This window comes from Arvicola amphibius, chromosome 1 (assembly GCF_903992535.2).
Source record: "Arvicola amphibius chromosome 1, mArvAmp1.2, whole genome shotgun sequence".
In the NCBI taxonomy this organism is placed as follows: domain Eukaryota; kingdom Metazoa; phylum Chordata; class Mammalia; order Rodentia; family Cricetidae; genus Arvicola; species Arvicola amphibius.
Window position 1 is genome coordinate 98,470,755 of NC_052047.1, and position 25,549 is coordinate 98,496,303.

Sequence of the window (25,549 nt, forward strand, 5' to 3'; positions counted from 1 at the left end):
CCCCCACCTACCCACCCCCAGCCCTCTCCCACACTCCTCACCCACCCCCAGCCCACTCCTACAATTCTCACCCACCCCCAGCCCACTCCTACAATTCTCACCCACCCCCAGCCCACTCCTACAATTCTCACCCACCCCCCAGCCCACTCCCATACTCCTCACCGACTCCCATCCCGCCCCACTCCTCACCCACCCCCAGCCCGCTCCCACACTCCTCACCCACCCCCAGCCCGCCCCACCCCTCACCCACCCCCAGCCCGCCCCACCCCTCACCCACCCCCAGCCCACTCCCATAGTCCTCACCCACCCCCAGCCCGCTCCCACACTCCTCACCCACCCCAAGACCGCCCCACACTTCTCACCCACCCCCAGCCCGCTCCCACACTCCTCACCCACCCCCAGCCCGCCCCACTCCTCACCCACCCCCAGCCCACTCCCACACTCCTCACCCACCCCCAGCCCCTTTCTCAGCTCTGGAAGCCTGCGGTGTCCGGCTGCTGACAGCAGGTGGCGACCGTGCTCGCCTGCGCGTGCCGCCGTGATCCCCGCAAAGCTTCCCAAAGGAACAGACGCGACCTCCGCACCCGGACTGAGATCTGCGGTGACAACCGGGGTCACTCAACGCAAGACACCCTAAAGTGCTTGTGTGTCTCTACGGAATATTCAACCAACGGTTACTCCCCAGACGACAGCCGGGAGCAGGAGTGAACGAAGCAGAGCCTGGGACTCTGGCCCACCGCGGCGGGGACTGTGTGACAAGCCCGCCTCCAGGGGAGACACGCCAGCCTTCACCTCCGCCCTGCGCGCCTTGCTTCTCAAGTCTCTGTCCTCCGAGAACCCAGCTACAGTAATTCCCAGAACCTGATGCAGGAGGATCACAAAGTCCTCCTGCATTCTTATAAGAATAAATTTTAGCGGGCGGTGGTGGCGCACGCCTTTAACCCCAGCACTAGGGATGCAGAGGCAGAAAGATCTCTGAGTTCGAGACCAGCCTGGTCTACGGAGTGAGTTCTAGGACAGCCAGGGCTATACAGAGAAACCCTATCTTGAAAACCGCAATAAATAAATTAAAATTGTAACAAAATAAATGCAATAAAATAATAAAATGATACAATGGCTTTAAAAATTAAGTAACTCAATAAATGAAAGGAAAAAAGACAGACAAAACAGTAAATAATATTTTTTTAAAAAGAGTAAGAGTAAGTTAAGAACGGTCGCGGGGAAGCGGGGGGATGGCCTAGAGAGATGAATCAGCACTTAGGAGCACTTCCCTTCCCTTTCCCAGCACAAAGGCATCAGCGTTGTCATGCCCACGACTCCGCTGCATGCCGTCTTCTGGCAACTGCAGACAACCGCACTCCCATACACACAGCCCTCCAAACATACACACAACTAAAACTCCTTACTTCGATATTTAAAAGTAAGGTTATAACATAAAGTAAATAAAATAATTAAATATGGGGCTGGAGAGATGGCTCAGTAGTTAAGATCACTGACAGCTCTTCCAGAGGTCCTGAGTTCAATTCCCAGCAACCACATGATGGCTCACAACCATCTGTAGTGAGATCTGGTGCCCCCTTCTGGCCTGCAGGCACACATGGAGGCAGAACACTGTGTACGTAATAAATAAATCTTAAAATAATAATTTAATTAATAATAATTAAAATAGTAATAACAATGACTAGCATATACAATGCCCTGGCTCTCTAGGACTGGAAAAAAATAAATGAAATGGATTTGTTATTAATGCTGGGCGGTGGTGGTGCACGTCTTTAATCCCAGCACACAGGAGACAGAGGCAGGCAGATCTGAGTCTGAAGCCAACCTGGTCTACAGAGCAAGTTCCAGGACAGCCAGGGCTACACACAGAGAAACCCTGTCTTAGGAGAAAATTTTGTAATTATTTATTTATTTGTCTGTTTATTCATTTATTTGGTTTTCTGAGACAGAGTTCATCTGTGTGTAACCCAGGGTGTCCTGGAGGCTTCAAACTCGGAGACCTGCCTGTCTCTGCCTCCTGGGTGCCGGAATCATTATTTATTCTTATCATTATTATTTATTATTTGCTATTATTATTAGTACTAGTATTGGTGTTTTGAAACACATTCGCACTCTGTAGCCAGCTGGCCTCAAACTCACAGAGATCCTCCGGGCTCGACCTCCCAAGTGTGCCACCTCCCCCAACAAAGGAAATGCCGGCACCATGACTGGAGAGTTCTGCAGTAGCAGCCGTGGTGGTGACGTCATCTCACGTAGTCATAATAGGCATGAGCGCCACACAAGGGAGAGACACCCCTCGACCCCACACCCCCCCTAGGCCGGCTTCAGCTCGCAGCCCAGCCCCGGGCTCAGGAGCAGGAGATCTATGGTCCTGCCAGGGCCTTGCAGTGACAGTCATGGCTAAAACAGATAACGACGGCTTGAGAACTGACCTAGCACGTGCAAAAGCCCTGGTCAGGAGCAGGACCAGTGGGGGAAATATATATCTGGAGAGCGGGCTCAGAGGTTCCCAGCACTGGCTGCTCTTTCAGAGGACCTGGGTTAGAGTCCCAGCACCTACATGGTGGCTCCAGTTACAGGGGATCAGACACTCTCTTCTGGATTCTGAGTACCAGGCACACACATAGTGCACATGCATGCAAGCAAACATTTATACACATTAATTTAAAATGTTTTATTTATTATGTGTAGTGTTCTGCCTGCATATACACCTGCAGGCCAGAAGAGGGCATTACAGATGGTTAGAACCACCAAATGGTTGCTGGGAATTGAACTCAGGACCTCTGGAAGAGCAGGCAGTGATCTTAACCTCTGAGCCATCTCTCCAGCCCCTTGTTTTTGCTTTTTTGAGACAGGGTTTCTCTGTACATTAATTTTTTAATGAAGGGAAAGTTACTGAAACCCGGGTCTAATTGAGTTAGTTACTCTCTCTCTCTCTCTCTCTCTCTCTCTCTCTGTGTGTGTGTGTGTGTGTGTGTGTGTGTGTGTGTGTGTGTACACGCCCGTGTGTGGTAGGGTGGAGGGCATCCTCGCCTTCTGCTGTGTGGGGCATAGGGATTGAACTCACGCCATCAGGCTTGGCAGCAGTCCCTTCACCCTCTGAGCTCTCTCACATCCCACTCGTTCTGTTTAGACCTGCTCTTACTAGGGAGCTCAGGCTGGCCCCAAACTCACTGTCACCTCCCTGCCTCCGTGTACACTCTCCATGCAACTGGAGTGGCATGGAGGTGGAGGAAGGGGCTCCAGACCAGAGTCCACTTCACCCCAGGGTGCCCTGTGGAGGGCTAGAATCTGGCTCTGAGGTCCTGCCAGAGTCCAGGGGTTGACCCCCCACCTTTCTACCCTTGAATTTGGAAGTCTGGTGATGTAGCTTTGTGCCCTCAGCCTTTTCTGTTTTTCTTGTAGTCCAAGTTAGCCTGGAACTTGCTGCGCGTCCCAGGGTCCCAGGATGGCCTTGAACTCTTAACCTTCCTGCTCCCACCTTCCAGTGCTGGGTCCGAATTCAGGAGATGCTGAGGATAGGGTCTTGGGCGCGTGCGTGCCAGCCTGGCTATGCCCCCCCCCTTTTTTTTTTAAATTTCTTAACCTTGCGACTAAATTGAGTCCTGATCCTTGGGCTTCAGTTTGCCGAGGAGCAAGGGCTAGCCTGTGTCACACAGGCAGGTCAGTATCACTTCACAGGACACGGGAAATTTGGGGGGTTCTCAAGCTACGATTTCCACTCCATCAGCACACCCCAGAATTCCAAAAGTGGGCTCTCTGATTTTTTTTAATTTTTTATTTATTGGAGATTTTTGTTTGGTTGGTTTTTCGAGACAGGGTCTCTCTGTGTAGCCTGGCTGTTCTGGAACTCTCTCTGTAGACCAGGTTGACCTCAAACTCACAAGAGATACGTCTGCCTCTGCCTTCAGTGCAAGGATGAAAGGCATGCGCCACCGCCCGGCTTTGAATTAATTCTTCTGCATCTTATTGTATGTATACAGATGTCTTGTCTGCATGTATGTGTGCGCACCTCTGGAAATGGAGTTACAGATCACTGTAGGACCACCACCTGGGTGCTGGGATCGAACCAGGGTCCTGTGCAAGAGCAGCCGGTGCTCTCAACTACTGAATTATCTCTCTAGCTCACCCAGATTAAAAGGAAATTAATTCGTGTGTGTGTGTGTGTGTGTGTGTGTGTGTGTGCGCGCGCGCGCGTGTGTGTCTTCCAACATGTAGATCCAGCGGATCGAAATCAGATCAAAGGTCTTGGCTGCATCATCGCCACCTGCTGACCCCTCGCATGCCCCAAATATTCAGCCTTAACCACCCTGAAATCCTCTCCCAGCTCCCAAACGGCACCGGGGATGCGGGGGTTAAGCCGAACCTTGGAACTCCGTGATTGACAGCCGGGCCACAGACTGAACAATGAGCAGCTGGGATCGCGGGCCACGTGGGCTGCTGGCCTCCTGATTGGCCAGCACCTGCTGAGACGGCTCGTGCAGCCCCGAGCCCACGTGCACCCGTGGCCCGGGCACTGATGCTTCTCTCAATGGGTGCAGGTGGGAGCGTGGCTTGGGGCGGGGCCGAGCGGGGCGGGGTCGGAGGGGTCAAAAGGCCCGAGGCCCAGCAGGAGGGGCTTCCTCCTGGCCTGAACTTGGCTGACCTCTGTGGCTTCCTCTGGGGTCCCTGGGGCCTCCCCCGTCCTCTGAGGTGGTGCGTGGGGGCAGCCCGCTTCCTGCAGGCAGTTTGCGCGGGTGGGGGAGGAGAGGGAGCTGGAGGGGCGTTGACCCGCACAAAACTGACTTCGGCAGGGAGTTTGCCCATGTTGAGTGATGGGAGAATGCACCAAATGTCGCTCCTCTTGTCTCCTAAGTTCTTTTTTAAAAATATGTTTTCCGTGTGTGCCTGAGTGTTTGCGTATATATATGTACACCACGTGCATGCTTTATTAGTACGCCTGGCAAACTCTTACTCGTCCCTCAAAACCCTAGGCGACTCACCACATCCGTGACTGCTCCTGGTACGCTTTCCTCGGTATCTGAAGGGATGAGCCCCCCCCCCCCCCCCCGGTTACCTGGGAGCGGTGGTTCTGGAACCGTAGCCCCTGCAGTAAAGACGGGGCTTTGGGCATGCGGAGGCTTCCTCCGCAGCTGGGTCCTGACCCTGGGGAGACTACAGGGATGGGTGGGCGTAGGCTTTTCCGTCTAAACCCGAACCTGCCCCCTGCAGGACTCACCAGACTTGTGACTTCCACAATCTTTAGATGACTTCCTACAGCCAGAACAATGGCACCGCTGGTGGAATTTTGGTGAGAGGTGGTGAGGGGCGGCGGGGTGGGGTTGTTTGGGGGTTTTGGAGACCGAGTCTCACGGAATCCGCAGCAACTCTCGTAGACCTAGCTAGGAAAACAGCCCCCCGCACAGTGCCTGCACCTGTGACCCCGCTGCGCAGATGAAAATGAGCGGTGAGGCCCGGGCCTGCTCTCCCAATGTCAATCACCTGGACTTCACCTGCTCCAGAAAGCAGGGGGTGGGCCTGCCTACTTGGGGCCCGGGTCAGGGTGGAGCCCCGCCCAGCGTCCCCAGTGAGGGATGGGGGCGTGGTCAGGGTGCAGTCCTGCCTAGCATGCTGGTCCTATGTTCAGTTAACACTATTCTGTGATTAAAGTTGGCGCACGCCTTTAATCCCAGCAGTCAGAGGCAGAGGCAAGCGGATCTCTGAGTTGGAGGCCCGCCCAGTCAGGACTATATAGTGAGACCCTGTCTGGAAAAACACATACAAAATAGGCTGATATTCCCTGCTCCTTCTCCCTCTTCCCTTCTCGGTCAAGGCAGTGTTAGGCACAGGTCTGCCCTGAGTTGACGCCAGGGTAGAGGTTCTCAGCATGTGGGTCGTGACCCCCTTGGGATCATATGAAATATCTTGCGTATCAGTTATTTACGTTATGATTCCTAACAGTAGCAAAATTAGTTATGAAGTAGCAAGGGAAGAAGTCTGTGGTTGGTGGGTCTCCGCAGCATGAGGAACTGCCGTCTTACAGGGTCCCTGAGAACCAGGGTCTAGATCTAGAAGGCTCTACCATTCCCCCTTTATGGCTGGTCCTGTACCCCAAGAGTTCAGGGCTTCGAGAAGCTGGACCTGACTGGAATCTCAGGGGCTATCTGGGAGCTGGGAGTGCTGCAGACTTCATGGTTCTGGCTTTTGACCTTTCCAGCCTTCCAGCTTGTTCGAAAGGTACTCTTCCATCATCAAACAACTGCCGGAGGAACTGGACAGGTGAGGGTTTCCCTGGGAGGGGGGGCACATCCTCGGGGTAGGGGCGGCCTGAAGGAAGGCTGGTTTCTAGTGGTGTTCCTTCAGGTTTGTTTTCAAGCTGGGGTGTTGATTTTGTAGCGGTGCAGAAGGATGGCCAGTTCCAGGCCTGCATGGGTCACCCAGCCACCAAATCCTGTCCCCAAATGAGCAATAGCAGAATGCATGCTTTTAATGTGTGCAAACTCCCTGCATCAAATAGAAGGGTTTTGGTGGCACCCTCCTGTGGTCCTCCTGAGGTTTTTCCCTAGGGCAGGTTCAGGGTCTATTTCTATAAGGATGCTCAACTGCTTTCTCCGCCATCAGTGTTCTCTCTGAGATGATGGTCCAGCTTGACAACATCTCCATCTTGGTAAGCTACCCGTGCCGGGGGTGTGGGCAGCAGGGAGGAGGCCTGTGTGTGCACTAGACAGGGGAGGTTGGCCAAGGAGCAGGCAGAGCCTGGGAGGCTGCAAGGAAGACTTGGGCTTGATTTCCCACTGAAAAGGATGTGGTGAGTAATATTTTATTTAAAAGCAGAGCTAAACAGCTAATGGGTGGCCCAGACCAGTCATCCCAGCCCAGGGAGGTGGAGGCAGGCGGGGGAGGATCGCTTGCCTCTGCCGTAGTGAGTTCAAGGCCAGGCTGGGTTCCATGGGCCTCTGTTGTCTCAAAAGTAAAGGAACCGGGATCATGGAGGTGAAGGGGTCACAGACCCACTCACTCCTCATCTGCTGTGATTTCAGATATCCAAAATCAATCAGTCCTTCCAGGAGCATCACAAGCAGGTGAACTGGAGCTGGGGACCAGAGCAGGGGTGGCGGGGTGGAGGTGGGGAGATGCAGCTGGTGATCAATGTCCTGGGAGGAGGGGTGGAGACAGGACTCCAGGGAGGTGGGAGCCACCCTGGGTTGGTGACAGGTAGGAGGGAGTTGATTCAGAGTGCTTAGGCCTAGCTGTGGCTCATCTTCCTGCCCGGGTCCCAGGTGCCCCGCAGTTTCTGGGTCAGGGGCTCCCAGCTCCTCCCCCCGCCCCGCCCCAGCCAAGGCACGTGCGTCCTCATCTGCCTCCCCTCCTGCCACCTGGCCTCTTTCCCAAGGGCACTGACAGGAAGGAAGCGCTGCCCAGGGCCAGATGTCACTGGTGGGCAGCCAGGGCCAGGACTGCAGCTCAGTGGGGGTGGGGATAGGGCAGTGGCGGGGGTGGCGGGTGGGCAGCAAGGACCGGAGACTGAAGGGGGTTAGTGGATGGGTGCCAAAAGCTCCAGGCAGGGTCTGCAGCTCAGGATGCTTAGGAAGGTGCACTGAACAGGTCAGCAGAGGGCAGAAGAGATGTTCTTGTTTGGGAGAGTGACATTGTCCAGGCAGGAGGAGGAACGGCCCTCTGCAAAGGCCAGAGGCAGGGGTCCCGTCCTGTCGTCTCGTCACCCCCCCCCACCCCCGGCGTGGGGGCAACTGGAAGGAAGGAGGCAAGAGTGACAGGGCGTGCAGGGCTTATGGGGGCTGCAGGGAGCTCCGGGCCTTGACCCCGCCCATTGAGCCTTAGGAGCCCTGGAAGGCAGTGGTTGGAAGAGCCAGGGGACTGTTCTAGCATCAGGTGCAAGAATGAAGGGCTAGTGGGGGGCTGGGCTGTAGTCACTGAGGGAATGATTGACAGGTACATAGGGCCAGTCACTGCCTGTATCTTGTGATATCCCGGGCAGCTCCCTGCAGCTCCTGGTTTCCCCAGTGCCCCGCCCTACAGCCTCACACCCGGGAACACAAGCCTCCCTCCCCCAGGAGCAGCAGGGGGGAGCCGCAGCTCTCCCTCCATTTACTCTGAGCACCAGGCACACTAAAGTGCCAGTAAATTGCACGTTAATGAGCCGGGGGTGGGGGGGTGGATCGGGAGGGCTCCCCTGGGTTTTGTGCAGCCCCCAGGCTGGTGCTGCCCTGGAATCCATCATCCCCTTCCAGGGAGGCAGCTCCCTGGGTCTGCAGCCTCCATCCAGAGGGCTCCCCCTCCATGGAGGGGGGGATCCACAAAAGCTCAAAGAGGAAGGAGCAAGACTGCTGAAAAAAATAGCCCCTGGCTGCTGTTTGAGTCCCTCAGTTTCCCCACGTGCAAAATAATAAGGCCTTTGATCCATGCTGGGGAAGGGCCGGTTGAGTTGGGCAGGCGGGGTTGGGGGTGTGGGGGGGGGGGCTTGTACCTCAACGGCTGCATCCCAAGTCCTATTTGTGGTCTTAACTGCTCTTTTAGTTGAAGGTTTTTGTTTTGTTTTGAGACAGGATCTCAAACTCAGTATGTAGCTGAGGATGATCCTGAACTCCTGATCCTCCTGCCTCAACCTTGCGAGGTGGGCAGGTGGACACAACCATGCTTGGGTGTGTGTAAGGTGGTTTATCCCCCAGTGCAGAGCTTGCCTCTGTACAGAGAGGTTGCCAAGCGCAAAACATTGCACATTGCCACACTCCTTCCCCACGTTAGTGCCTGCTGTAAGGCTCAACCCTAACTTATTCCAGGTGGAAAACTTCTTCCAGCTGGTGGAGATCTTCAGCAAGTCCCCCCGTATCCTGGAGATGATCAAGGTGAGTCTGCCCTAGAGCTGGAGGAGACAGACACTGGCTGGCAGAGTCCTGTGACTCAAGAGGTCCATGGGCTCTGTCCAGGCTGTCCAGAGTTCGACTGAGAAAGAAGCCAAGCAGGGCCCAGAGACCACGGCCCCCCAGGACCCCGAGAAACTCAAGGCCACCCCGGGGCCTCAGCTGTTCACCAGACGTCAGTGCCTCTCCGAGACAGAGGAGCAGCAGGACCCACAGCCTGTGTGGGACAAGGAACCCACGTTCTGGAGCCATACCCTGACCCAGGAACTCTGGGAACTTTTCAGGGAAAACCCGGAGAACCAGCAGGCACAGGAGGGTGAGGGCCCCTCACTGACCAGCTGGGGCGGGGTGGGGGGGAGTGCCTTGGTGTCCAGGCAAACCTCATTGCTCTCCATCTCTCCTTCCTCCTCACCGGTTGTCATGGCGATAGAGGAGCTGCTGGGACTGGTGAGTACCCTCGGCTGGGACCCCCAACATCTGCCCTACAATGCCCCTCCCACTTCATCCCTGCACTCTGCTGGGTGCAGCCCTGGACCCCCAGGCATCTGCTGGGTTCCCCTGGGTCATGTGTCCCCTAGCTGACCCAATTCTGTCTCCCAGGAAAACAAAGACTCCTGCCTGACTGACTCAGAAAGAGAACCAGAGTTGGAGCCCAAGCCCAGAGGCAGCCTGAGTGACTTCTGTAGGAAGGCAGGGCCTGGGGCGTGGCGAGGCAGGGCCATGGAGGGGCAGAGGTTGCTGGGTCCCCCTAAATTCTGTTTTCTCACACAGCCCCTATCCTGAGTGATACTTCCTTGGGTCTGCTTGGTATTTCCCAAAGAGACATCAGCCAGCTCCAATGTGAGACCCAGGTGAGCAGGAGTCCCGCATGCAGACATGGCTGATAAGTCACAAGCCAGCAGGGTCAGCTTCTTTCTTTGCACCACAGGAATCTTCTGGAAGTGCTGGTCCATTTCTGAAGCCTCTGTGAGTAGGGGGAGAGCAAGATTACCATCACCCTGCCCCTCCATTCCCCATCCTTGCTCCTCTGTGTCCTCACCCCTGTCCTTACTGGTGGTGGGAGGGGAGGGGCCAGGGCCAGTGAGAGGGCTCAGTGAGTAAAGGGGCTTGCTGGCAAGCCTGGAACTGAGTTTGATCCCTGGACCCACATGACTAAAAGTGAAAACTGACTTCCACAAGTTATCCTGACCACACACAGACGCAAATTAATTAGTAAAACAATAATTTTTAAAGCATTGGAGAATGAATCTCTCACTTAAATCTCAACACAGATTCTCCCAATTCTGTAGTCAGAGAAAACTACTTGGAAAAGGGAAAATAATTCGGGCCATAAGAGGGTGCATGAAAGTTTAGTCTAATTGGGAAAACATTTTAGATAGGATGGGGAAGCAGATGTGGCTATGTCAAGAATTGAGAACTCTGTGTCTCCTTGCACTCGAGGGGCAGGCAGGAGGATCAGGAGTTCAAGGCCAGCCTTGGCTACGTAGGGAGTTCAAGGCCAGCCTGAACCTATCTTGAAAATCTCATACCCTATATGTCCCCCACCCATTCCCGTCCGCTCGACGTCTCCCCTCCTCCTGTCCCCAGGTCCTGGGACTCTGAGAACTTAGAGCCCAGCTGGGAGAGACCAGCTGCATCACTCTGGCAATCAAAGAGGCTTGCTGTCCCCCAGGCCCTGCAGAAGGTACGAGTGTTGAGACATGGGGAACTCCTGTTGGCGATGGCCGTGAGCTGCTTCACACAGCACGTCTTCACCTGTTGTCGGAGTGGCATCAAGGTGTGGAGTCTAACGAACCAGGTGGCAGAGGACCGATTTCCCGAGAGCCACTTGCAGTGTGGCATCCAGGTGTGCGGGGCAGGGAAGGTACCTGGGACGGGGTCTGGAAGCCACCAGCGTGGATGGACCGTCACTCATGCGGCCGTCCTCTGCAGACCAACGGGGCCTACCTGCGCACCTGCCTGCTGTCCTCTAACAGTAGGACCCTGTTCACCGGCGGACACAACCTGCCATGCGTGAGCGTGTGGGACCTGGCAGCCCCGTTCCTGTACGAGAAGTGCCAGCTGCCCTGCAAGGGCCTGTCCTGCCAGGTGCTAGCCAGCACAGAAGAGAACATTACCTTCGCTGGCTTCACAGATGGCAGGGTCAGGATGTGGGACCTACGGAGTCAGGGGATAGTCAGGTGTGGACACAGGGACAGGAGCAGCAACTTCTACACACCCTGAGCCTCTTCCTGACCCAACCCCTCTCCACCAGAGTGGAGCCACGCCCCCAACCCCTCACTGGAGGATTCTAGGCGGGGCTCCATACCTTGACCACGCCTCCAGCCCCCTCACTAGGGAATTTTACCTTTTGTTTAGGATAACTTGCTGGTAGTCCAGGTTAGCCTCAAGCAGAGGATAGCCTTGAACTCCTGATCTTCCTGCCTCCACCTCCCAAGAGCTGTGTGTGCGCCTAGCCTATTCATTGTATTACTTGTGGATGGGGCCTAGCAGGGGCTCACAGCAACCCACAGGATCCTCCTCCTTCCATCGAGTGGGTTCCTGGAAATGAACCTCAGGTCACCTTTCCCGCTGACCACTTGGGAGCCATTTGGCAACACTTTTACGTTTAGTCATTTATCTGGTACAAGGTCTCTGTGTAGACCGCGCTAGCTTTGGCCTCCCAAGTGCTGGGATGACAGGTGCCGTTGTCAAGCACTGTGCAGTTCATGAGGTTAGACCATGTGAAGCTTGCAAAGCTGATACTGAGCTCACTCTGTAGCCCAGGATAGCTCTAACTTGCAATCCTCCTACCTTAGCCTCCTGAGTAGCTGGGATGACAGTTTTGCATAACTGTGGCCGGCTTTGGTCTCCCCACTCCTTTCTTGAGGTGGGTTCTCACTATATATCCAGGCTGATCTAGAACTCATGACAGTCCTCCTGCCTCAGCCTCCTCAGTGCTGGAATTACAGATGAGGGCCAGCACACTCGTGTTGGTTTGGAACATTAGGTGCAGGGACTTTGGGATGATGTCACTGTCCCCGTCTTGCCAAAGGTAGAAGGCGCTGCCTTCGTGACCTGTGGGATCTCGGGAACATGGACCCCAAAGCTAGGCTCACTCCCTTTGCTGTATCTCTGGCTAGGGACCTCGAAGGCCCTGTCAGTGCAGCCAAGAGCCTGGTGGTCAAAGATGACAATGTCTGGATGGGAGGTCTGGATGCCTGTCTACGATGCTGGGACCTGCGCATGGTCAAGGTGTCGCTGGAGTACAGATTCCAGTCCCAGGTGCGCAGACCCCGCCCGGGCTGGATGGGCATGGGCCCTGGAGGGAGAGGACAAGGTGGACTCAGCATGGGGAGCTGGGACATCCCAGATCAGCTCGTGATTCTGACATAGAGGTCAGCCAGGCAGTGGTGGTGCATGCCTTTAGTCCCAGCACTCAGGAGGCAGAGGCAGGCGGATCTCTGCGTTCAGGGCCAGCCTGGTTTACAGAGCTAGTTCCAAGACCGCCAGGGCTACACAAAGAGAAACCCTGTCTCAAAAAAATTTTTTTTCATAATGGGCATGGTGGTCCAGACTATTATCTCAGTACTCAAGGCAAGAGGATAAAAAGTAGGAATCTATCCTGGGCTACATAAGGAGACCTTATCTCAGGAAGGGGTAGGTCAGGCTTAGTGGGTACAGAGTTTTCTTAGGGTACTGGGTCCTATCTCCAGCATTGTGCCACACTATACCCGATACCCCAGCACTTGGAAGATGGAGAAAGGAAGATCATAAGTTCAAGGTCATCCTCAGGTACATGGGGGGGGGGTGAAGGCTAGCCTAGGCTACAGAGGGAGACCTTGTCTCAATAAAACCAAAAAGGGAGAGAAACAGATCCTTTGCTATCCTATTTTAGCCCTGTAAAGTTCATGGCCCTTTTCCCATCTCAGATTAGCAAAGGGAGACCCAGGGACTATGACAGGAAGCAGCCGGGGTGGTCAGTCCGGGGGCCCTTGCTACCTGCTGGGCTGGAGTCTGACCTCCATGACTCTGCCCTGTTCATCCCAGATCATGAGCCTGTCCCACAGTCCACAGGAAGACTGGCTGCTGCTGGGCCTGGCCAATGGCCAGCACTGCCTGTATGACAGCAAGAGGAGGAGCGAGGTGCTCCCTGTGGGCACCAAGGACAAGACCATCTTAGGCCTCAAGTTCTCCCCAAACGGTAAGGAGCCCAAGGACAAGCGCACACGGCAGCATGGACTTTCCAAAAGCTTCCACTGTTTGCTCAGTGCCCGATCATCGCTTTGAGACCCATCACACTGCAGCATCCCTCTGTAGCCCAGGCTGCCCTAGAACTCTCTGTAGACCAGACTGGCCTGGAACTCAGAGATCCACCAGCCTCTGCCTTCCAAGTGCTGGGATTAAAGGTGTGCGCCACCACCTATTGGCATAAACCACCCTCAGTAATCAGTTCAGGGTCATCTTTGGCTATGTGGGGAGTTTGAGGCTAGCCCTTGGCTATCAAAGACTCTTGTTAAAAACACCAAAAGCAAACACAACAAAAAGGCGGAACAAGAAAACTTCATTTTTTTTTTCTGCCATTTTGTTCTTTTGAGGCAGAGCTTTAGGTAGCCCAGGCTCATCCTCATCTCAAACTCTTGAATCCTCCTGCCTCAGCCTCCTGAATGCTGGGTAACAGGCACTTGGCTGCCAGATGAGAGGGTGAGTGGGTGGGGTCTTGTGTAACCTAGCTGTCTCTCCACCTCCTCCCAGGCCAGTGGTGGGTGAGCGTGGGGATGGACGACCTGGTCACCATCCACAGCATGCCCTCAGGAAAGAAACTCTTCCAGGTACCCCCGTGCAGGGTCGGGGAGAGGGGCTGGGCTCAACTGGGGCCCATGGGCTCATTCGGCCTACTGTCACACAGGTCCCTGAGACTGCCGCTGTCACATGTTGTGACGTGACAGCCAATAGCAAGCTGATTGTCACGGGTTCTGGGTACTGTGCCTCCGTGTACCAGATCAAGTACTGACGGCTTCGACTCCTGACTCCTCTCTCCCAGCTTCACAGTGGCGGGTGAGAGTCCTAAGGGTGTACCCGACCCCTCATCACATGTAGTAAAGCAATTGAGAAGGCAGAGTGGTCTGTTCTGTCCTCAGAAGAGGCATTCTTTTGTTTTTCGAGACAGGGTTTCTTTGTAGCTTTGGACCCTATCCTGGAACTCGCTCTGTAGACCAGGTTGGCCTTGAACTCAGAGATCTGCCTGCCTTTGCCTCTTGAGAGACTGGAGGATCTCTGAGTTCAAGGACAGCCCAGTCTACAGAGCGAGTTCCAGTACAGCCAGGGCTATAGAGGGGCCCCAGATCCTGCTGGGAAGATCATTTAGTGGGTAAAGTGCTTGCCAGGCAAGTCTAAGGACCTGAGTTCAAGTCCCTAGATCGCATGTTTTTTAAAAGAAAAAAGTGCAATGGCATGCCTGTGATCCCAGCTGTAGGTGTGGAGACAGGAGGATCCTGGGGCCAGATGACCTGCCTGCCTTGTCAGTGAGGTCAAGATCCTGTTTGAAAAAAAAAAAAAAAAAAAAAAACCACTAGGGGCTGATACCCAACTGGCTCTGCCCTCGCACGCTTGACACACACACAAAAGGAAAGCGAGTTGATAAATAGTTATATTTCCCCAGTGCCTCCAGCCCCACCCAGCCAGGAGGGAGGGAGCTGTCTGCGTGGCCATCCTTGGGCAGGTGACCTGGAGGTGTAGACAGACCGGGCTCAGTACACCACCTCGTACACAGTGGCCTTCTTGTCCCCTGAGCCTGTCACAATGTATTTATTATTCCTGGAGATGTCGCAGCTCAACACGGAGGAAGACTCTTTGGACTGGGACAGAGAAAGAGGTGAAGGCCAGCCTGACCACCACGAAGTGCACAAGCAGGAAGCCTGGTGCTTGAGGGACAGTCAAGGCTGATGGGTGTGGGTGTAGCCAGCCCCTTCTAGCTGGGGGCAAGCCTGACAGGCCACTTAAGATATGGTACAAACTCAAGGCTCGCCTTCAGATAGCTCAAGGACATGGAAGCACACTTTTGCAGCCACCTGCCTTTCCTCCTAGTCTCAGTCTACACACTAGGCTGGCCTCAAACCAGCCATGCCCCTGTCCCACCCACGTGCTGGGTACCAGGGGTACAGTGGTATCCCTGACATGTGAAGGATTGATAGGAAGGGGTCCCAACAGCACTAACTCAAAAGAACAATATAAGGATTGGAGGTGGTTGGGGAGGATGGGAAATCTGGAAGACAGCTATGCCACGTCGTCGGAAGGAGCTTCAAGAGACTTAGTAGAAGCTGCAGTTGGAGCCTGGGGCTGACTGGGGAGAGTGCTTACCCAGCACACACACAGCCCTGGCTCCATCCCACCCTCGGGTGACTGAGCAGGACAGTGAGGCCCTTTTCCAAACCTCACTTCATCTATGAAGTAATGAGACAGCAGCGAGAGGAGGTGTAGGCTGCACTGCGGGGGGCGGGGGGGTTGAAAAGCGCCCCTCACACACACTTCAGGAATATCGCTCAGCCATGGACCGGAGCACGGCTGTGACACTTGCCACAGACTGGGCCCCGGGGGACATTCTGCTCAGCACAGAACCCAGTGTGGGGCTCCTTAAAGGGAATGTCCGGGACACAAGAGTGTAGAGGCAGCCACCGGCTAGGGAGGGTGGGTACCTGGAAAATGCTGGCCCCATAGGGTGTCCTCCAGGCATTGAGCAAGTTGTCCTTGCCTGTGCTAACAAACCAGCGTCCTGGGGAGGGAAAAGAGACCAAGAGACCCGTAGTTACAGAGACGGGGACCTCCCAGGGGTAGGGGCTCTGTGCCTGAGCCTTTGAAAGTCGGCCCGCCCCACCCTGCCACTCTACAGTGTTAACAAGCCTGGAGAGCTGCCAGTCAAACCCCACCCCCACGCTGACTACCCAGACTCTCCTGGAACTCGCTCTGTAGACCAGGCTGGCCTCGAGCTCACAGAGATCCGCCTGCCTCTGCCTCCAAGTGCTGGGATTAAAGGTGTGCGCCACCTCATCTGTTCCATCCTTTTGTGACATGTGTGTCTGGGCATTTACCTAAACCGACTTTGACCTCAATAAGTGGCTGGATGGCCAGGCCTGGGCAAATCGTTCTAACTTGAGCCGTTTGGGGGTGGCCCATGCTCCCTCTATTGTCCCGTGGGGTCTCCCAGGCTGTACCGCAGGAAGCGAACTTGAGCGACAGCACGCAGCTCTCATGCAGGCGTAGCTGGTACTTCTCAGGTTTGCGCACGTGCAGGACCTCCACATGGCTGCTCTCCATCCCCACAGCCAGCCAGTCCTGGTTGGGACAGTGGCCCAGCGAGAAAATCTAGGGCAAGAGACAGCACTGAGACCTAGGGGTGCCCTGCGTCTCCCATGGGGACAAAAAAGCCGGTGATGTGTCACATTTTAGCGCTAATATGAAGCACAGGCGCTCTGACTGCGGGATTCTGGGTCAGTCTGTGCCTTGGTGTTTTGGATTTTTGAGACATGGTCTCACTATGCTGCTTTGGCTGTCCTGGAATTCACTCTGTAGACCAGGCTGAACTCACAGAGATCCACCTGCCTCTGTCTCCTAGTGCTGGGATTAAAGACATGTACCAGACATCTTGTATTTGAGGCAGGGTCCCTCACTGAACCGGGAACTCACCTATTCAACTAATCTAACCCTCCAGCCAGTCCCAGGGATCTCTGTCTCCACGTGCCCCAGGTAACAGGCAGGTGCCCGTTAATACCCGGCTTTTTATGTGCATTATAGGGATTTGAACTCAAGTCCTCATACTAACTAGGCAAACGCTTTACCCACATAGTCCTGTCCTGGGCCTGGGAAGGGCACCCTGGGGGAGGCGGGGATGGCAGGTGCACCTGGGAGCTGAAGTCGTGCTGCTGAAGCTGGCGGCCCTCCCGCAGGTCCCAGCAGCGTACTGTATTATCCAGGCCCCCAGTCCACAGCCGGGTTCCATAGTCCGATATGTCTATGCAGCTGGCCCCGTCCGTGTGGCCCTGAAATTGCCTGTAGGTGGAGGACAGGCATCCACATCCATATCCCCGTGCCTCCCCCACCCTACCCCAGGCCGCACTACACACCTGACCATAGCCTGGTTCTGCAGGTCCCAGACCACGATGTTGCCATCGCTGCAGCAGGAGAAGCAGACTTTGGCGTCGGGGCTGACAGCCAGCGCATAGCAGGCCGGGGCGGAAGAGGTCAGCTCTGCCTTAATTCGTGGTGTGGGTGCTGCCAGGTCCCAGATGGACAGGGTGCTGGCTTCGCCTCCCACTATCAAGCTCTGCCCGTCTGGCAGCAGCTTGCAGGAGCGGATGTAGTTGTCGCGGTTCTGCCGCAGTGAGAAGCAAGCCAGAGCAGAGTTGGGGCCACCCAAGTATTCACAGACCTACCCTATAGACCACGCCCATCCCTACAGACCCCGCCTAGTCCTGCAAACGCCGCCCAGCCCTGCAGGCCCCGCCCTCACCAGGCAATCCAGCTGAGCCACGGGTGTCTTGCTGCCCGGCTGGCCCACGTCCCACACCTTCACGCAACCTTTGCCGCCCGTGTACACGTGCTGTGTGGAGCCACTGATGGTGACTGCACACACTACCTCGCCGTGGGCCAGTGTGTGTAGCTGCCGAGCATGGCGAGGGATGCCCGTGCCCACCAGAGCATCCGATGGAAAGGGCACCGGCTGCATCTGGCCATCCGCAGACACGTGGAAGGAGTAGGCCCTGCAGAGGCCGCAGATGCGGGTGGGTGGCCCACCCCACCCCACCCCACCCCACCCCAGCACAGGTGTTCCCAGGAAGATGGGGACCCATGCCTCACACACACCCTGGTGACAGCACAGCCCACGTGCTACTCACGGCTTCGCCCCAGGGATGCCAGGCAAGGAGATGGACGAGCCTCGGAGATGCGGGTGTGACTCAAATGCCATCTGCCAGAGGCCAGAGATGTGACCCAAAGGCAGGGCGTCCAGCACCCCTCACCCGGGTCCCATCCCATGCCTGTCTGTCCCTCAGCCCCTCCCCAAGGAAGCAGAAAGATTTGAAAGCTTACTACTATACTTTTAAAATAACCTCCTGGGCCAGGCTTTTTAAACCCAGCCGCATTCCTTTTGATTTTGCCCACAGTGGCCGTGCTACGTGGATAAGGTTCGGGTCATCTTCCCACACACATACTGGACCAAGCCTCCAGTTTCTCCTTTATTTCTTTTTTCTTTGTTTTTTTTTTTTTGTTTGTTTTTTGCTTTTGCTTTTTTCAAGAAAGGGTTTCTCTGTGTAGTCCTGGCTGCCTGGAACTCACTCTGTAGACCAGGCTGGCCTCAAACTCAGAGATCTGTCTGCCTCTGCCTCCCCAGCACTGGAATTAAAGGCGTGTGCCACCACACTCCCACCCCCATTCATTTTGAGACAGAGACTCATGTGGTATGGGGTAGCCTCACGCTCCTCATCTTCCTGCTCCCCAGGGCTAGGGTGACAGACGGGCACAACACGGCCCGTTTATGTCGTCCTGGGAATGGCGCCCAGAGTTTCCTGAGTCCCAGTGTTAGTCCCTCCTTTTTACTAATTCTGAAGTAGGTTTCTCCATGCCCCCACCCAAAGACCTCCCCAGATCTGCTGACCATCCTAGCAGTCTGGAATCCGAGGACTCACCAGGGGTGAGCGTCCGTACACGACAGAGCTGCTGACCTGGGGGGACAGGTGGAGGCTGACGTAGGAGCTGGGCATGGAGAGGTCCCCGTTGAGGGTGCTGTGGGAACCCAGGCTGAAGGACGAGGTGAAGGGGCTGGACAGGGTCAGGGGACTCCTCAGGGCTGAGTGAGAAGGGCCAGGATACACATTCAGACACCCAAATCCCATTTTTCCTGTCTTTCAGCTGACGAACTCCCACATCCTCCAAACATCCAGACTCGGTAAGAGGAGGACAGGAAGTCACGCAACTAGCCTGAGGTCACGCAGCAGGTGAAGGCCCTGACTTCTCTCACAATCATTAAGCTGGGAGTCACTTTGTTTCCCTGGGCTTCAGTTTCCTAGACTAAGAAGTAGCCAAAACAAGAAGACTGAGGCCCAGGGTGAGGCAGCACCTGGCTGGGGGTGGATCTGGGGTCTGAGGTCCGACCCATCAGTCTCTCACCCTTCCCTCACTTTTTCTTTTTCAGACAGGGTCTCACTATGTAGACCAGGCTGGCCTCGAACTCACAGAGATCCGCCTGCCTCTGCCTCCTGAGTGCTGAGATTAAAGGCGTGCACCACCACTGCCAACTCTCTCATCCTTTCTATTCTGGGGAGTCCCTCTGTATGAAAGGCACACCAAGCAGGAGGGGACTTACCGATGCTGTCTGTGGATGGTGCTGGTTGAGCCACCAGCTGACAGAGGTGACCGGCAGAGCTGGGTCCCGGGGTGGACGCATCCTGGGGTGGAGAGGGACCACATGACCTAGAGGCAGGAGTGCCTGTGGAGAGATCATTCTGTGGAGAACAAAGGGACACTAGTCACTTCAAGGGCCACTCTAGGGCCGACATAGGGGAGCATGTGGCTGCCGGCTGGTCTCTCAGGCACTAGGTGGGCACACAGCTGAAAGCCGAGTAGACCTAGGTCCGTGGTGCAAACACAACCTCGGGAGTGTGGGTATAAACTGGGTCCACAGAAGAGAATGCATGCAGACAGGTGGGAACGCTATTCTTTTTTTAAAACTACCTTTCTTTTTTATATTTATTTATTATGTATACAATATTCTGTCTACATGTATGCAAGCAGGCCAGAAGAGGATGCCAGAGCCTCCATATGGTTGCTGGGAATTGAACTTGCGACCTTTGGAAGAGCAGGTGGGAACTCTTTGGGACAGCAATGTGTCGTCATCCAGAGACAGAGACAAAGTCTGAGGCCACTGAGCTGGCAAGATGTCTCAGTAAGTAAAGATGATTATGGCTAAGCCTGACAATCTGTGTTCAACCCCTAAAACCCACATGGTAGGAAAGAACCGACTCCCAGAGTTGACCTCTGACCTCCATGTGTGCAATATGGCACACACACAGCATGGCTTTTTCTTTTAATGTTCACTGGGCAGTGGTGGTGCACGCCATTAACCCCAGCACTTAGGAGAGAGAGGCAGGCGGATCTCTGTGAGTTCAAGGCCAGCCTGGTCTATAGAGTGAGTTCCAGGACAGCCAGGACTACACAGAGAAACCCTGGCTTGAGAAACCAAAAAAAAAAAAAAAAAAAAAAAAAAGGTTCAAATTTAGAGGCTGAGCAAGGTGCGATGCACACACCTTTAATCACGGCGCTCCAGAGCAGAGGCGGGGGATCGCCAGGCCAGCCTGGGGTACATAGTGAGATCATGTCTCAATAAACAAAGAAACTGACAGGCTCTTAGGACAGTGGTCCCTTTGGTTCCAGAGGTCCCTGGTGTCCTGAGGGGGAGATCTGAGGAAGGGGCCACCAGCCAGGCCTCTGCTTTCTGTAGGCATATTTTACCAGACAGGGTTCGGGTAGCTGAGCCTAGCCATGAGCTGACATCCTACAGAGGAAGATGACTTTGGACTCTGGATCCTCTGGTGACCTTGGTGACGTAGCTCCTGGAAGCCTGTGGGACACCCTTGAGGGTGTCTCCAGCTAGACCTGCCCCTACTGCCAAGGTCTCCCTGGGGGGGGGGATTAGATAACACGGGAGCCCACAATGACTGCTGGTTGCCATGGCAACCTTCGGGGGGGGCTAGAAACAGATCATCTCTAACCCTGGGTGAAGTGAAGGGCAGAGGGTCTGGGCAAGACCCGGGAGGGACCCCGGACTTTTGGGGACATCTGGGGTGGGGGAGGGGAGGTCTCTGCCAGGACCCAGTGCTGCGGCAGGGGAGTGGGGGTGGGGGGTGGGAGTAGGGGGGTGGGGAGGTAGTTCCTGCCATTGCAGGAAGTGAGTGATCCAACTAGGTCCTATTTCTTTGCCCAGTTTGGTCATCAAGTTGCTTTTAAAATGTTTTCTGAGACTCAGCAGAATCTTCTGTCTGGGGGTGGGGGAGGAATGAGGAACGCAAAGAATCAAGAAAAAAGGTCAGGTGTGGTGAGTCATCCGTCCCCCCAGTACCGAAGAGGTAGAGGCAGGAGGATCATGAGTTCAATGCCATCCTAGACTATATGAAGAGTTGGCGGCCAAGAAATATTGTCTCAGAAACAAAACAAAACATAAAACCAACCATCAAAACCAAACAAACAAAAAAAATAAATAAAGAAAGCAAACAAAAGACAAATGAGAAAATCTCGACTGCCCTAGCCTGGCTGATCTGCTCCTTGCAGGCCACCCTGGGATGATGGAAAAGGGGTTTCACGCACGCCCCCTTCCGTACCAGGGCTGGGTCTTTGCTTCTGGGGAGTGGTGAGCCCAAACTGGAGGCCAAGGAGGCTGGGCTATCCGCGAGGTCCCTGCGGGCAGGGATGCAGACGGGCGCCTTTCCACAAGGGGTGGTTGCAGGGCTGGGTGGCTCTGAGGGTTGGTCCTGAATTCAAGAAGGTGACATTGAGAGGGGACTGGGTAAAGAGGAAAAGACGCCCACAGCGGCCATGTAGCCCCGCCCTCCACAGGAGCAAGGAGAAGGGCTGGGCCTCACTTCTGGGGAGCCTGAAATCCAGGAAATGAGTGGCCCACCTCCACTGTGGGCCTCAGGGTCCCCACCTGCGCTGTAGCAGGCATTCGAGTCCTGCAAACCGGTGGCCCACGTGTCCCCTGTCTGACCTCACCCGCTAGAGACAGACGGGAACTCTCTCTCTCCCTCCAGTCCCCCTTCCCTGCCCAGCCCCAACATCTCACCTCATCCACCACCAAGTTATAGTCACTCTTGTCTTCATCACTTTCCTGGGGAGGGGAGAAACAACAGGGGGCACAGAGCCCGTCATGCCCCTGCCTCCACACCACACCTCTCTGGAAGGTTTGTCTGTCCACCTCTGACCCACCACCTCCCCTACGCCTAGTCTCGCTACCTTCAGGGAGCCTTGACCATGCTCGCCCAGGGAGACCCCTACAACCTCGGTACCTCTGCACTATAACCTCTCAGGCTCCCACTGCCCTCTGGAGGGACACCAAGCTCCAACTTCATTCCCAGATGCTGAAAAAAGCCTTTCCCGACCCAGAGAGCAGGACAGATTAAATTGGATGCACAGGGAGGAGCAAAGGGTGCAATCTGAACCGAATTCTACAGAACCACTGTCTCCGGCTTCCCTCCCAAGTTCACTAGCCCCTGAGCTGCTGAGGGTGATGCCTAGGGTCTCCTAGAAGCCCTCTGTCCCTAAATCACTCCCCCAGTGCCTCACAAGAGGATTCTAGGTGGAGCTCCACTCTTGACCACGCCCCCAGCGCCTCACTGGGGATTCTAGGCGGGGCTCCACCCTGACCACGCCCCCATCCTCTCACTGGTGGATTCTAGGCAGGTGCTCTACCTCTGAGCAATACCCCGCAGTTCAGCTCCTGGCGGAAATATATCAAAACAGCTGTTTGTCTCTTTGGCTACAGACACTTAGCAGTGAAGCCTGGTAGGACAGTGTCTTTTGATTGGCAGGTGCTCCGCAAGCAATGGGAGGCTACAGAAGGCTGTAGAGTGAGCATCATGGACACGGTTCCCAAGGCTCTGCTCAGGGGTAAGTCTGGGTCCATCTCTTTTCACCCCAGTTTCTGCTTCTCTCTCTAGAACTCACATAAGTCCCTGACAGATCCTTATCTTCTGCTCTCTGCTGCTTTCCATTGCCACCTTGGCTGCTAGAATTCTCCTCTTCCACCAGACTCTCAGGGGGCGAAGGGGAAGCACTCTGCAGGGAGACAGGAAGCGGTAAAGGGCGGGCTTGAGGTGGTTCTTCGACTACATTCTTGTCCAGCCAGTACTGACTGAGTGCCCCTCATTGGGGAATTCTGGGCGGGGCTCCACCCTGACCACACCCCCAGCCCCTCACTGGGGATTCTAGGCGGGGCTCCACCCTGACCACGCCCCCTGCCCCCTCACTGGGGATTCTAGGTGTGGATTCTACCCTACCTCAGCATCAGTTCTAAATTCTCTGGTCTGTACAGATGGGAAACTGAGTCCCACAAAAACGCCCACCAAACACTCATAGCTAACCCCTTGAGAATGGGGGATGCGAACCTTCCCACAAAACCTGTGCCAAGCAAGGAGTGCACCTGCATGAGGACCCCAGCCCGTTTTTCTGAGGCACACCCATTATAGTAGAACTTGAGAGACTGAGGCAGGAATTGTCATGAGTTCAGAGTAGTGTAGGCTATAAAGCAAGACCATGCCTCATATTAAAAAAAACCAGAGCTGAGCCGGGCGGTGGTGGCGCACGCCTTTAATCCCAGCACTCGGGAGGCAGAGGCAGACGGATCTCTGAGTTCGAGGCCAGCCTGGTCTACAAGAGCTAGTTCCAGGACAGGCTCTAGAAACTACAGGGAAACCCTGTCTCGAAAAACCAATAAACAAACAAACAGACAGACAAACAAACAAACAAATAAGTAAATAAATAAATAATAAGCCAGAGCTGGCTTGGTAGTGTACAATTCTATCTCCAGAAACCAAGAGTCAGAGGCAGGAGGATCTCTGCGAGCTCAAGGTCAGCTGGAACTATACAGTGAGACCCTGGGCTCCCGCCGCCCCAACACCCCGCACCCCCTACAGCCGCCACTGCCAGCCCAGGTGAACTCACCCTGCTCGCAGCTCTGTCCACTTGACGGAAGCCGAGAGAAAACACACAGAATTAGGGATTGGACTCGGCGGTGCATGGAACAGTTCCTTCCCAGCTCAGAACCCTTCCAGGAGATGCCCAGGACATGACTTGAACCCCATGGCTGCAACCCCTACTATCGGTTACCCTGCCAGTATCAGCCAGGGCCACCCCTACTCACCTCTGGATCCCTCGGCGTCCACACCCATGCGTTCTTCCTTGGCTGCAGCTGCCAGCTGAGCCTGCGCAGCCAGCGCCCCGGACAGGGCCAGCAGCCCCGAAGCCCCAGTGCCCACCAAGCCAGCTGGGCGTGGGGTGAGAGGTGCAGGGGCGGCATGGGACAGCGGCTGGAGCTGATTCTGCTGCTGAAGGGGGAGAGGATGGCCAGGGGGGCAAGGGGTGGGGACAGGGGTGTGCGGAGGGGGGATGAGGGGGGTGTCCCTGAGGCGGTGGGCTTGGGTGACTCACCCCCAGGAGGCTGTTCAGTTCCCCCACGGTCACCTGCTTGGCTCGGTCCACAGCCTGGAGAACCTGCTGCTGGTGCTGCGGGTGGAGGGGACGCTGAGCGGGTTGCCGTGGGCCCTGGCCCAGGCTGTCTCTCTGTCTCTCTATGCCTCTATCTTTGTATCTGTCTGTCTCTCTGTGTATGTCTCAGCCCATGTCCCTTTGTCTTTATCTCTCTGTCTCAGTGCACATGAGGGGAAGAGGTGGGTACTGGCTGTCTTCCATCTTGTTTAGAGCCCAGGTCTCACAGCCCAGGGTCCCCTCCATACCTGGCACTGGCTGCCGTGCCTGGTGTTGGGGATTTGAACTCAGGTTTTCATGCTTGTGTGGCGAGCTCTTTACTCGCTGAGCCACCTTCCTGGCCCCTTCTCTGGCTATTTTCAGTATCATAACCAATTTAGTCAGGTCTCAAACTCCCAGCAATCCTCCTGCCTCAACCTCCTAAGTGCTGAGATGGCGGGAATCATCCTGGCTTCCTTCCTTTGCGTTGCAAAACAAAACAAAACCAGGAAAACCAGGAATGCACCTTAGCTGATGTTCAGAAGTTGGGCCAGGAGGACTGGACCAGGTACCCTAACAATAAAGAACTTTATGAATAAGCACCATGCACACAAACGCCTGCTGCCAAGCACCCACCCCAGAGTGGCAGCTCGGGCTAGTCCTGAATTTCAGCAGCAGCTCCACCCAGCATGTTCATCCCCAACACTGCAACATTAAATATGGAGGAATTCGATAAATTTGAGCACTCGTGGTTGGCGACCCCACACGGGACACAGGGTGGAACCCAGGCCCCCCAGCCTTACTGTGAGATCTTCTCTCACCCTCAGGAAAGGGGGGCAGCAGGTCCCACAGAAGAAAGCAGGGATGTTGCATGGAGTAACCGGGGGTGCCTACACCAAGGTGATACTCATTCTCATGTCTCTGGAGGAACCTCTCCAGGCAGAAGTAGCAAAGGCCAATACCAAGGTCCTGTGGTCAGCAGGGGCCAGGAATTGCTCACACAGGACACAGAGCTTTCTGATAGTTCCATGAGCTGTTCACACAGGTCCCCCTGTCAGCCCTGACTCTGTTTTCAACATCATTGTACTAAAAACACCTAACAAAATTTACTACTCTGAACCAGTCCAAGTGCATGGCTCAGTGGCTTGAAGCCCATTCTCACTACTGTGTGGCCTTCCCGCTATTCGTCTCCAGAACTTGCCAACTCCCCACTTTGAAGTGGTGTCCCAGGTCTCTCCCCAAGCCCCACTCACCCACCATCCCACTTCCTGGCTCTGGATCTACTAACTCGAGTGTGGAAACCTGTGGTGTGTCCTGTGTGTGGTTCATTTCACCAAGCATCATCTGTAAGGATTAGCCCCATAACTGCTCACCTAACCCTCAGGATACCCTAAGCAGGAGCCTGCTGTAGGAACTCCTTCAGCCAGTAGACTTTAAGTTACCCGCCCATATAACTTGGGTGTGGCCTCTTATACTATAAATGC

General features: G+C 55.2%; 2 protein-coding genes across 7 annotated transcripts in view; one reads left to right on the forward strand and one right to left on the reverse strand.

Annotated features, from left to right (window-relative positions):
• Positions 1–4,617: 4,617 nt before the first annotated feature.
• Positions 4,618–13,956, forward strand: Tle6 (TLE family member 6, subcortical maternal complex member). Of its 4 annotated transcripts, none has more exons than XM_038319476.1 (17): positions 4,618–4,695; positions 5,212–5,290; positions 6,197–6,258; positions 6,601–6,646; positions 7,020–7,061; positions 8,778–8,843; positions 8,925–9,174; positions 9,289–9,305; positions 9,459–9,540; positions 9,630–9,709; positions 9,787–9,824; positions 10,446–10,704; positions 10,791–11,038; positions 11,981–12,122; positions 12,888–13,041; positions 13,593–13,669; positions 13,747–13,956. In XM_038319476.1, exons 2-17 carry the CDS (start codon positions 5,246–5,248, stop codon positions 13,849–13,851), a joined length of 1,713 nt encoding a protein of 570 aa, XP_038175404.1. In that variant the 5' UTR covers positions 4,618–4,695; positions 5,212–5,245; the 3' UTR covers positions 13,852–13,956. The 4 variants fall into 4 exon arrangements, with proteins under 4 accessions (XP_038175404.1, XP_038175418.1, XP_038175411.1 ...); XM_038319483.1 differs by lacking the exon at positions 4,618–4,695 and adding an exon at positions 4,754–5,016; XM_038319490.1 differs by lacking the exon at positions 11,981–12,122 and having other exon boundaries at positions 10,791–11,000.
• LOC119807460 (TLE family member 5) overlaps positions 13,506–25,549 on the reverse strand; it is a 31,333-nt gene continuing 19,289 nt past the window's right edge. Inside the window, exons 2-16 of one of the 3 annotated variants that reach the window (XM_038319449.1) lie at positions 24,030–24,104; positions 23,743–23,926; positions 23,544–23,563; positions 22,548–22,658; positions 21,667–21,711; positions 21,206–21,355; positions 19,195–19,333; positions 18,518–18,678; positions 17,729–17,799; positions 17,344–17,593; positions 16,958–17,205; positions 16,736–16,883; positions 16,049–16,199; positions 15,533–15,609; positions 13,506–14,376 (exon numbers count right to left, since the gene is read on the reverse strand). In XM_038319449.1, the coding sequence (XP_038175377.1) occupies positions 14,269–14,376; positions 15,533–15,609; positions 16,049–16,199; positions 16,736–16,883; positions 16,958–17,205; positions 17,344–17,593; positions 17,729–17,799; positions 18,518–18,678; positions 19,195–19,333; positions 21,206–21,355; positions 21,667–21,711; positions 22,548–22,658; positions 23,544–23,563; positions 23,743–23,926; positions 24,030–24,104 (1,938 nt within the window). In that variant the 3' untranslated portion in view covers positions 13,506–14,268. Of the gene's footprint in view, positions 14,377–14,469; positions 14,696–15,364; positions 15,610–16,048; positions 16,200–16,735; positions 16,884–16,957; positions 17,206–17,343; positions 17,594–17,728; positions 17,800–18,517; positions 18,679–19,194; positions 19,334–21,205; positions 21,356–21,666; positions 21,712–22,547; positions 22,659–23,543; positions 23,564–23,742; positions 23,927–24,029; positions 24,105–25,549 lie in introns of those variants that run through there. The other 2 variants (XM_038319467.1, XM_038319444.1) reach the window with 2 other exon arrangements.